The 12,574-nt window shown below is 42.0% G+C and overlaps 1 protein-coding gene across 1 annotated transcript in view; it reads left to right on the forward strand.

The window, feature by feature from the left end:
• Nucleotides 1-206: 206 nt before the first annotated feature.
• The window catches only part of PRKCH (protein kinase C eta), a 231,585-nt gene continuing 219,217 nt past the window's right edge, over nucleotides 207-12,574 (forward strand). The window contains exon 1 of the mRNA XM_060619985.3: nucleotides 207-1,536. Within this exon, the coding sequence (XP_060475968.1) occupies nucleotides 1,174-1,536 (363 nt within the window). The 5' untranslated portion in view covers nucleotides 207-1,173. The remainder of the gene's footprint in view (nucleotides 1,537-12,574) is intronic.

Genomic DNA, 12,574 nt, shown 5'->3' on the forward strand with positions numbered 1-12,574 from the left:
CGCACATCTCATGTCTGTCTTCAGAACCGACCTTTCCTGCTCTTTGTGCAACAAGGCACACCTCTCCAAGGAAGGAGGCGGACAGGATTTCCATCTTTACCGCCGCCCTATTAACAACAACAACAAAAAAACAACCGTGTAATTACTCTCTGCAGGAAAGGCGCACAAACAGGATGGGCCCGAGCTGAACCCGGGATGAGCCATCCCAGGAAAAGATCAGGAAAAGGAACCTCCCCACCGTGCGCCCGCCTCTGCCCAGGGCCTTTCCCAGACGGCCAGGAAGGCTCGCCGGTCCAGCTCCTCGGGTGGTAAGGAGGTGCCGGCGACTCCTGGAGCGCAGGTTCCCTGTTCCTGCACCTCCTCCCCTCCTTCCAGCATTCCCTGGACTTGACTCCCGGGCCTCAGGTGTTGGCGCGCGCTAGGCCTCGAGCCCTTCCCTTTTTCGCCTGAACCTGGGGGAGCATCTAGCCCACAGGGCACGGCCAGACCCTGCGCGGCACGGAGCGCGCGCAGAGCGGGACCAGCGGGCCGGCGTGGGAGCTCCCCGGCTGCGTGCGCCTGGCCGCCGACCCACCGCCGGGCCCAACGGGCTGTGCGCCACGCCCCCGGGGTTCGAAAGGCGCGGGAGCCGGCGCAGGGCTTCTGTGAACTTGGAGCCTGGCGGCGCGAGACTCCTGCCGGGGATGCGGCGGCAGCTGCTTCCTGGTTTGAAGCTCGCCGAGGGGGGGAGAGCGTGAGCCCGCGGAGGCGGGGGCAGGAGGAGAAGCAGGAGGAGGCGGGGGCAAGAGACGCTTGGGGCTGGAGCTAACCGGACGGGTCGCTCCGGCTCTCCGGGGAGAGGAGCTTCCCGGCCCTGGAGAAGGGGCGAGTCCTGTGCGAGCCCCCGGGAAGCGCCTGGCGCTCAAGAGAGACGATCGGGCTACACCGGCTCGCGGAGAGCTCGGCTGCGGGCTCCCCTCCTTTCCACCTCGCGAGGGAGGGGGCGAGGGAAGGAGGGGAGGGGAAGGTCCCGCGGAGGAGGCAGAATGGCCAGTCGAGGGGGGCTTGGCCGCTGCTTTTCCCAGGAGCTGCCTCCACTCCTGCGGCTGCCGGGAGGGCTGGCCTGAGCAGGGGCTCCAGGCTCTCCCGCTGCGAGCCAGCGCGGCCCCCCCGGGCCGGGGCAGCGGCGCGGGCATGACGTCCGGCAACATGAAGTTCAATGGTTACTTGAGGGTCCGCATCGGCGAGGCTGTGGGGCTGCAGCCCACCCGCTGGTCCCTGCGCCACTCGCTTTTCAAGAAGGGCTACCAGCTGCTCGACCCCTACCTGACGGTGAGCGTAGACCAGGTGCGCGTGGGCCAGACCAGCACCAAACAGAAGACCAACAAACCCACGTACAATGAGGAGTTCTGCGCTAACGTCACGGACGGTGGCCACCTCGAACTGGCCGTCTTCCACGAGACGCCCCTGGGCTATGACCACTTCGTGGCCAACTGCACTCTGCAATTCCAGGAGCTGCTGCGCACCGCCGGCGCCTCGGACACCTTCGAGGGCTGGGTGAGTGACTGTGATCCCTCCCCGTTGTGTCCACTTGACTTCTTTCCCCCCTCCACTTTTCAAAACTCGCCCGGGTCCCGCTTTCCCAGCCTGTTGCCGAGCTCCGCGGCAGAGGGAATTCCCTTCAGATTTGGTCCTCGCCCAGGTGGCCGCGGCACTGGTGACGCGACCGCGGTGGGTGTGTGAGGGCTCATGTGTGTCTCCAGGAAGCCAGGCTGGACACGGTCCCCTTTGGGGATGGCAGCTTGGGCTAACGGGAAGTTAGGGTGGAGGCAGTCAGCCCCCCTCCTGCCCCCCCCCCACCCCATGCTCAGACTTTGGGTAGGGCGCCCCAACTCTCCGCACATGGGTAATAAGGAAAGGCGAGAAGATGTGATATGAAAGTGACTTGATTTGGGCAAAGTACTTAAAGGGCTTCTGAGAGAAAGCCATACATTCTCCCAAGTATTATTCATAATGTTTATGGATACGTGTTCGTTCAGCTGCTCAGACGTGCACACGTGTTTCGGCATGCAGATCCATTACATCCCATGGGTACATTACCTACACTGGCAGGGATCAGAGTTCCTGGGTCTGCACGTTGGCACAGCTTTATTGTTTAGCAGTTTTCCAAGGAGAGGAGGTTTACATGTGTTCGCAAGTAACTTCAGCAGCCTGAGCGGTGCGGGTCTTATAGTGCGCCGTTTCTGCTCCTAGCCGTCTGGGAGCTTTGGGAACTCCTTAGCAGTTTGTGGACCACCCCCAGTTCTCCCCGCCTGACCTGCTGGTGTCTCTGTGTATTGACCAGTAATTATCCACAACTTCCTGCTTGCCACTTCTTTTCACATGGTTCCCATGAGGCAGAATTTCTGCTGCAAATGATTAAATTCCTGTTAGCTTTTGCGTCTTATTCCTCATACTGTCTTTGTGATACAGGTGTTCTTCCCACTTTTACATGATGAAGTGATAATTATACTGAAGTGGTCTGGCTTGGCAAAATAAAGCCGTTTGAAGACTCTCAGAAGTCTAATGGTTTAAGTTCTGGAGGATGCCAGTTTTGAGCCCAGAATGTGAATCAGTATTGAAAACCTGTTCGAAATTAACACGTGATAAGATCAGATGGGTAAAAATGAAGACTCATTTTAATATTATTTATGCTTTGAGGAATTGGTAGTTTTACCATATATTCTGTAAAATTACAGATGGCTTGTAGAACTATCTCTTAAATAGGGGAAAACATAATGACTTTTTAACCATATCATTATATGGGGTTAATTTCTCTTCGCTGAACTTATTTTATGAAATTTAGAAGTGGATTGGAGAGGAATGGCTAAAATAAAGTTAGAGACTTGCATTTTATCCTTTGAATTTCTGGACAGACCCAGGTGAGCCTAGGAATCCAAATGGAATTACTGAATTAGTGTTTGATAGGAGTTAGGTTGGGAAAGCTCTAGAGGAACTGGGTTCTAAGTATGGTGCTGTAGACTGGCCAATGGCAGTTAGAAGCATGGCCTCCGCTAGAGAACCTAGACTAGTCCTTCTTATCCCTGGTCTGCACCTTGACTCACATGAGGAACTATTGAAAATCCCCACTTTTAAATACTCTAAGAATCTCTGGCTGTGGGGCCCCAGGGTCAGTACTTTCAGACTCTCAGGTGATTCCAATGGGCAGTTAAGGTTGAGAACCTGTGGCTGAAATGAAGACCAACAGATTAGGACTGGAAGAAGCATATGGTAAGACAAGCCAGGTTACCTGACATGGTAGAGATGTACAGAACTGCTTATGGCCCCACTGGATGAACAAAGATTTAAATGTAAATTAAATATCTATATTTATAATTGTCTGAATTAAATATGTTGCGATGTTTAACACACTGGTGGTGTTTTTGAAAACATGAATGTTTGGTTGGATCTGTCAGGATTTAAAAGACCTTGAAACCAGTGATTTGTCATACATTTATATTCAATGGGGGGAGGAGCAGAGGATTTTTGTAAAAAGTTCTGGGTATTTTGAAACTGAGGATAGGATAGATAGAATGGGAAGAGTGTTTCCTTACATTTTAAGAAGAATCTTGTTAGGAAAATATTGGGAATGTATTGACGCTTGTTTTTTGAATGATCCTTTATAGATCTAAAGGTGGTTTTTAGGTTTAAAATTACAGAAATACTTATTTATCTTTAGTATATTAAATTGAAATGTGTAGTTTATTCAGACATTTACAAGTAGATTATTTGGTTTTACTCTACAATATATTCATGTGGTGCAATTGGATTACAAATCTCTGAACTTTAATAAAAGGAAACCTAGTGACTTAATTTTTGCTAGTTCATGAGTAGAGACCCAAAAATAGAAAATACGTTTATCATTAGAATAAAACAAAAAAGTTATGCATTCTTGCTTAATGTACTATCTAAGTATCAAGAAAATCAACAAGATTTATTTTTGGACCAATTTTGTCAATACTACCTTCTAAGCTTGATGAAAGAAGGGATTAGATTTATTTTAATGTGGTGTATTCCTAGTACCAAGCACAGTGCCTGACCTGACATGGATTAGGCAATCAAATATTTCTTACCTGATTATGTATTTCATTTAATCTACATAAAAACCCAAGGAGGTGGGTGGGATACAGTTAAAGAAGTTCTTAAACAAAAATTCACAGCATTAAACAGTTAAATTAGAAAAGATCTCAAAGACCTAAGTGTCCACCTGAAACTAAAAAAAAGAGCAAGTTGAACCAAAAGTAAGCAGAATGAAGGGAATGGTAAAGATAGAAGTCAGTGAAGTAGAAAAAAGAAACAATAGAGAAAAATCAGTGAAACAAAGAGCTGGTTCTTTGGGGAGGGGGGGGAACAATAAAATTAATAAACCTCAAGCCAGAATGATCAAGAAAAAAGACAAAATTACCAATGTTAGGAAAGAGAGAACATCACTATAGATCCTACAGATGTTAAAAAATAATAATATTATGAATAATTTTATGTTAATAATTCCATAATTTAGCTGAAATAAATTTCTTGAAAGACACAGACTACCTGTGCTCATTCAAATAACTTGAATATTTTTATGTTTATTAAAGTCATTGAATTTGTTGTTAAAAACCTTCCACAATGCAGACTCAAGTTCTTAAAATGGATTTACTGGTAAATTCTGTTATATATTTAGAAAAGAAATAGTGCCAACTCTACATATCCTATTTCAGAAAATAGAGAAGGAGGGGCACCTGGGGGGCTCAGTCGGTTAAGTGGGTGACTCTTGATTTTGGCTCCAGTTGTGATCTCACGGCTCGTGGGATCAAGCCCCATGTGGGGCTCTGTGCTGATAGCGTGGAGTCTGCTTGGGCTTCTCTCTTACCTCTCTCTCTGCCCCTCACCCATGCACACATGCTCTCTTTTTCTCTCAAAATAAATAACCATTAAAAAAAAAATAGAGAAGGAAACACATCCCAACTATTTCATGACCCTTATACCAAAACCTGATGAAAACATTATAAGAAAATACAAGTATAGACCAACACCCCTCGTGAACATAGATATAAAAATTCTTAAGTTTTAGCAAATCAAATCCAACAATATAGCAAATGGGTAGTACATCATGACCAAATGAGGTTTATAATCAGGACTGCAATTTAAAAATCAGTGCAATTCTTCATATTAACAGAATAGAAGAGGAAATTGGTGTGATCATTTTAATAAATATAGAAAAAGTATTTGACAAAATTAAGGATCCATTTATGATAAAAACTCTCAACAAATTAGTAATAGAATGGAACTTACTCAGCCTGCTGAAGGACATCTGTGAAAAACCTATAGGTAACATCTTAATGTTGAAAAAAGGAATGATATTCCCCTAAGATCAGAAATGGCAAGGATGACTATTCTTATTTCTGTTCAACAGTATGTTGGAGGTCCCATTCAGTGCATTAGGCAATTTTAAAAAATAAAATACATAAAGATCACAAAGGAAGAAGTAAAACTGTCTTTATTTGCAGACAGCATTACTGAGTAAATATAAGCTCCACTCACTGAAATCACACGGTGGTGAATGAATCTTTCAAATAATTCTTAAAAACCTCTTTTGAGAGGTATTCTTAAACAGTTCTGCACAAGCATCACAGATTGGCCATGTGTTTTACTTCTGGATGACTGTAGAAAATCCTAAGATCTCTATAAAAGGGCTACCAGATCTAACAAGTGAGTGTAGCTGGGTGGCAGGATCTAAACCAATATACAAAAGTCAGTTGTACTTCTATATACGATTAGTGGGCAACTGAAAACTGAAATAGAAAAAATACAATTTTTAAGAGCATCAGAGATAAATAAAATTGGGTAAATGTGATAAAGGATATGCAAAACTGAAAATGACAAAATATTGCTGAAATGAAGATCTAAATTAATGGAGAAGGGGTACTGTGTTTATAAGTAGGAAGATTCAATATTGTTAAGACCCCAAATCTTCCCAAACTGTTCAATAGATTTATTGCAATCCTAGTCAAAATCTCAGCAAGCTTTGTTGTAGAAGTTGACAGACCAATTTTAAAATTTATATGGATGTGCAAAAGACCTAGACTAACCTAAGAATAATTTTGAAAAAGAACAAGTTGGAGGACTTACACCAACTGATTTGAAGACTTACTGTAAATGCTACCATAATCAAGATAATGTGTTATTGGAGTGAAGAGAGTCCAACAGGTCTGTGGGATGGAAGAAAGTCTAGAAATAAATCCATACATATATATTTGGTTGATTTTTTTTTTTTTGACAGAGATGTCAAGACAACTTAATGGGGAAATAATCTTTTCAGAAGTGGCACTTGAACAATTGAATAGCGAAATGGAGAAATATGAGCGTTAATCTTTACCTGACACCACACACAAAAATTAACCCAAAATGGATCATAGACCTCAACATGGGAGTTTAACTGTAAAACTTCTATAAGAACACAGAAGAAAATCGTAGTGACATTGGGTTCAGCAAATATTTTTAAGATAGGGCACAAAAAGCACCAACTATTAAAAAATTAAATCAGACTTTATAAAAATGAAGAATGATTGCCTTTCAAAAGACTTAAGAAAGTGAAAAAACAAGCCACAGATAGGGAGGAACTATTTTCAACATTAAATCAGAAGAAGGACTTGTAACGTGAACATATAAAAGAACTCCTATAACTCAATGAGAAAAATAGCTGCTTTAAAAATGGGACAAAGATTTGTATAGGCACCTTCATGGAAAATAGCACATTAGAAGATACTCAAAGTCATTAGTCATTAGTCAGAATTAGAACCAAAACCCATTTGAAAGGCTCAAGTAAGAAGACCGACCGTACCAAGTGTTAATGAGGAAGTGGAGCAGCTAGAACTCCCCTACACGGCTGTGAGGAATGTAAAATGGTTTAGTCACAATGGAAACCAGTTTGGCAGTTTCTTAAAGTGTTAAACTTATGCCTACCATGTGGCCTAGCTAATCGTAAGTATTTACCAAGAGAAATGAAACCATTTATGCAAAGACTTATACGTGCATGTTCATAGCTGCTTAATTTTGTAATAAAACTGGAAACTATTCAAATGTCAACAGTTGAATTAAAAACATTCTTTTACTGAAGTATAGTCGACATACAATGTTATATAAGTTTCAGGTGTCGAACATAGTGATTTGACAATTCTGTACATAATGCAGCGCTCGCCATGGTAAGGGTAGCTATCATCTATCACCACACGATGTTATTACAGTGTTATTATATTCCTTATGCTGTACTTTTCATCCCCATAACTTATTTTATAACTGGAAGTTTGCACCCCTAAATCCCCTTCACCTATTTTGCCCATCCCTGCAGCCCTTTCCCTCTGGTAACCACCAGTTCTCTATATTTATTAACGTTTTGTTTGCTTGTTGTTTTGTCTTTAGATTGCACATACAAGTGAAATCATCTGGCATTTATCTTTCTTTGACTTATTTCACTTAGCATAATATCCTCTAGGTCCATCCATGTTATTGCGAATGGCAAGATTTCATTCTTTATGGCTGAGCAATATTGCGTGCACGTGTATTTGTGTGTGCGTGTGTTTGTGTTTGTGTATACACACCACATCTTCTCTATCAATGGATGCTTAGGTTGCTTCCATATCTTGGCTATTGTGTATAATACTGCAGTGAACATGGTGATGCCTGTAATTTTTTGTGTTTTCATTTTTTGGGGGTAAATAGTAGTAGAATTACTGGATTATACGCTATTTCTATTTTTCATTCTTTAAGGAACCACCATACGGTTTTCCAGAGTAGCTGCAGCAACTTATATTCCTATCACCAGTGTATGAGGGTTTCCTTTTCTCCACATCCTCGTCAACACTTGTTATCTGTTGTCTTTTTGATAATAGACATTCTGACTAGTGTGAGATATCTCATTGTGGTTTTGATTTGCATTTCTCTCATGATTAGTGATGTTGAGCATCTTTTCATGTGTCTGTTGAACAGGTGAGTGACTAATGAATTGTGTACCCATACAATGGAATACTAGTAAGTAATAAAAAGTGATGAACTATTCATATAGGCAACAATATGAATGAATCTCAACGTAATTTACATTGAGTGAAAGATTCCAGACAAAAAGGGGTATATACCGTATGATTTCATTTATGCAGAATTCTAGAAAATGAAAACCAGTTTGTAGTGATAGGAGGCAGATCAGTGGTTGCTTGGGAATGGGGGAGGGAGGTGTGGGAGGGATGGGCTACAAACACACAAGGAAAATTTTGAGGGAGATGAATGTATTTATTATTTTGATTGTGGTGATGGTTTCATAGTTGTATCTGTGTTCAAGCTCATCAAATGGTTCACTTTCAAGGATGTACATATTATTGTATGACAGTTATACTTCAGTAAAGCTGTAGGGGAAGAAACAATGAGGATTTTACCAAAGATGTTGAATAAGTGACCGAATGAGGTTTGAGCCAAGGCTGACTCTTGAAAACTACATTGCCTCTTCAGTGCAGAAAATATTTATCAGAGTAAGCGCATACCAAATTCATTAAATATAGTTTCTGATTTTTTGGACGTAGTCTCATTCTCTAATTCACTGTCTGTTTCCTTTTCTGGTTCTTCTAGAACTGGCTGGTTTTGCACAATTTCTTGGATTTCTGAAAACTGAAAGTTTGTCTACATTAAAACTTTATTTCCGTCTTTCGTGTATTTTCTCTTCATTTGCTGACTGTCCAAATGGGTACCAGCAGCTAATACTTATTTCAGAACATGGGGAAATGGGGGGAGGCAGGAGGAGCTGGAGGCTGCGTCATGGAAAGACCTTGGCATCCCCTCAGGAAGGAAGGACCTGCTTGGCGGGATCTCAGGCTGTTTTCCTCCTTCACCCCTCCTGAAGACATTATGTTCCCTGCAGCACTGGAAGGCTGCTTTTCTCTGAACTTCTCTCAGTGAGATACCTTTTGGTAGTCCTGTCAGGCGAAGCAGCTAGATTACCACTGGACAATTAGTGCTTACCTTTTCCCCTCATTTCTGGATCCAGGTATATGAATTGATAGCACGTAAATTCTTCCAGATTCATTGCCTAGCGGTTCACTCTCTTTTGTACTTTGCAGTGCAACTATTTATTCTAACAGTTATTTCTTTCCGAGCCAGATGGCCAGGAGTGTCCAACATTAACTCACAGTGGTGATGGGAAAAAACATACTTTAGCTTCTCTAGGGAGCTTTGTCCCAGTGAACACGAATTGTATTGGATATATCGTGTCTTCAGTTTCTTTGTAAGAATTTTGCTGCAGTGAAGCTGGCTGCTTCTCACAGGTTGTAGCTCAGAAGTCCCCCCCCCCCCCCGACCCCACAGAGAGCATTTTCCTGACCACATTATTATCTTTTCATCCTTCATCGCACTCATCACTCTCTGAGATCGTTTTATTAATTTCCTTATTACACCTTCCTTCTTTAGAGTATAAACACCGTGAGAGCAGGAATTCCTCTTCTTTTATTCACTGTTCTAACCCAAGCATCTGGAGCCGTGTTCCGTAGAGTAGGCACTAAACATTTCTCAAAAGAATAAATTGCTTAAATGTGATTTTGGAGCAAGTCGAGTATAAGTACTTTGGGAACATCTTTAAACAGTTGATTCATCTTTCAAAAAGAAATAAAAGTAATTGGGCAGTGACCAATTTTTACAATTATTACCATGTCCCTTTTTAAAAATCAATTGATGATGTATCAATATATATATACTTGAAATATTGGGCTGCCCCTTTTATGCCCTTTGAATATGGTAATAGATTCAAAACTCCATATGAAAAATTCCTTGCTTTTGCATAAATTTAAAAAACTGTGACTTTGTGGATCCTGAGAAACTTAACAGAAACCCATGGAGGAGGGGAAGGAAAAAAAAAAAAGAGGTTAGAGTGGGAGAGAGCCAAAGCATAAGAGACTCTTAAAAACTGAGAACAAACTGAGGGTTGATGGGGGGGTGGGAGGGAGGGGAGGGTGGGTGATGGGTATTGAGGAGGGCACTTTTTGGGATGAGTACTGGGTGTTGTATGGAAACCAATTTGACAATAAATTTCATATATTGAAAAAAAAACTGTGACTTTTAAGTCTGTTAATAGGTTGTTATTTCTTTCACTGGTAATTTGCGAGCCCAACATGTTAAATTTGGGGCCAAAGCAAGAAATAAGCCTTCAACCTTGGAGAGTTAATGAGGTTGGTGGGCAGAGTATGAATCATTTCATCTTACGTAACTCGTTTGGTATCTAGCAGGTGTTCAGATTGATGATTCGTCATGATAGTAAAAGTGCGGTATATTTTTATGAGATGGGTAGCATTTACTTAGAGAGGTGCCTTGGATTTTCTGCAGTCTCTTTTCTATTTTTTTGAAACAATTGGTTAGATCAGGTTCTCCTTTTATGTTAACTGCTTAGCTCTCTTTTATTAGAATATGAGAAAATTGAGGCCTGAGTGAAAACTCAGTGCCTTGACCACTCTTTTCCACTCTTAATACTGCTGTATCCAAAATGAGTTTTCTCCATTGCCAAGCTCATAGTCATTCCTTAATACCTTCAGTGGTTTCCCGTGCTCTTGGATAAAGCACACATCTTTAAGATGTATAGATTGTTCTCCATGATCCAGGCCCTGATTTCCTCTTGCACCTTATTGCTCACCTCTGCGCAACCCACACTCTGCTCCAGTCACATCTTTCATCCTCAAGGCTGCCTGTTAATTCCCACCTATGCCTCAGGTCTCACTGTAGATATCAGAAAACTTTTCCTGACATGCCAAGTCTGGGTTCTCCTCCTAGTGTTCCCTCAGCATCCTGGGATCTCCATTGTCCATCCTCCCCTCCATCCCGAAAGAATGGCTGTAAGAATGGATTGGGCTCTCGTGGAAGTGTGTGACATTGGTCAGAAGGATGTAATAGTATGGGTGATTAACTAGGATTTATCTCCCCTGCTCCTGGGGAGTAGAGTAGTACTCTAACAGACTATTATATTACATGTGTCTGTATGAAATGCCAAGCCGTAGGTGAGTCTTCATCCACCATTGGGCTTGTCCTATGTTCTGGGCACTGTGCCCTACCCTGGAAGGGAAGTGGACAAGAGAGGCATGGCCCCTTCCTTCGTAGGCCCTGGAGTTTTAAGGGGGAGAGAAATCGGAGGAGAAAACCAGCAAGCAGGAAATTTCAGAAAGGAAGTACTAAGTTACTGTGGATACATGGTTTGAGGTAATCATGAGAGCCATTTTTCTGGAGGGAAAACAGCTGATTTTAAAGCCCCAGCACAGATAGCCACAGGCCTACTTCAGTGAAATGACTGTGAAATATCATTCCTCAAAAGAAAAGGAACTTTTGACCTCACAGTGCTTTCCCAGAGAGACATCACAGGTGCCCTTTTGAAAGGTAAATGTTCTCGGCCCATTAGAAGTGTTTCCATCTTTGGAAAGTGACAAAGTTGCCATGCCTGTGAACAGATGGCCTGACCCGAAAGAACCCTGGACTGCCAAAGGCAGACAACAGTGACACCTTATGTGAACCAGTAAATACCTTAAGCTTTGTGCAGATAGTAAAAGAATCATAGATGTTGAAGCAGGAGGATTATCTGGTTCAGGACAACAACAAAAAGCCTGCCGATGAATTCATTTAGCAGGGGTGTTTTTAATGTTGAGTCTGAAGATCTTTATTTAGTTTTGTGGTCCTCCAGTTTGCCAGACCCCACCACTCCCTGAAAAACTGGCCCTCTTCACTCATCACCTGCTTGGGTCTGGAGGTTTTTGAGTTTTTGACAACTACTGTAGCTCAAGCCTTTGTTTTCAGAATGTGGGAACCAAAGCTATAGCCAAAACATTACTGTTGCCCTAGTTCACGTGATGTGTGACCCACACATGCTCATACTTGTAATGTAAATATGTAGATATATTTACTTAGATTTATTTAGATGTATATTAATTTAGTTATGAATACATTAAGTTAGATTTATATTTATTTAGATAGTTATTGACATCTATATGTTTGTGTCCTAAAATTTTAGAGGAACTTGGCTTATTAGTAAATATAAATATTTAAATCTAAAAATATTAGGAGTTAACTTTAACTGGAAATCAGTATTATATTAACTTCCCAGTTAAAAAAAAAATCCCTCTTTGTATTTCATTCCACATCTCCCAGCAATGTATAAGTGCGGGGCTGTACTGGGAGTCAGGAGAGTTGGGTTCAGAGTGTGGCTTTGTCATCTGTCAGCTGTGACCTTAGGCAAGCCTGTGTGTACCAGGGTCTCAGTTCCTGGTTTAGATCATACAGAGGTTACACTAGAATGTCTCGAAGGACCCTTCCATCCGTAAAGCCTCTGCCTCCTCTGTGTTTAGGCAGTTACATCATTTCTTCTCGTTTGGGGTGACTGGTTGGGTGTTAAGCAGTCAAAAACTTTGATACTAACTTTATCAAAGTTAGTAACTCCTAAGAATTGAATTGGTCCAAATCTAAATTGCTCAGGCTTGAAGAGGATGTAGCACATGTCTAAATGGCTTTTAGCATTGTTAGTGATGTTGGTGTTATTTCCCTGGTTTAGAATCAGCCTTAA

The sequence above is a fragment of the Panthera onca genome, chromosome B3 (genome assembly GCF_046562875.1).
Source record: "Panthera onca isolate mPanOnc1 chromosome B3, mPanOnc1 haplotype 2, whole genome shotgun sequence".
Taxonomy (NCBI): Eukaryota; Metazoa; Chordata; class Mammalia; order Carnivora; family Felidae; genus Panthera; species Panthera onca.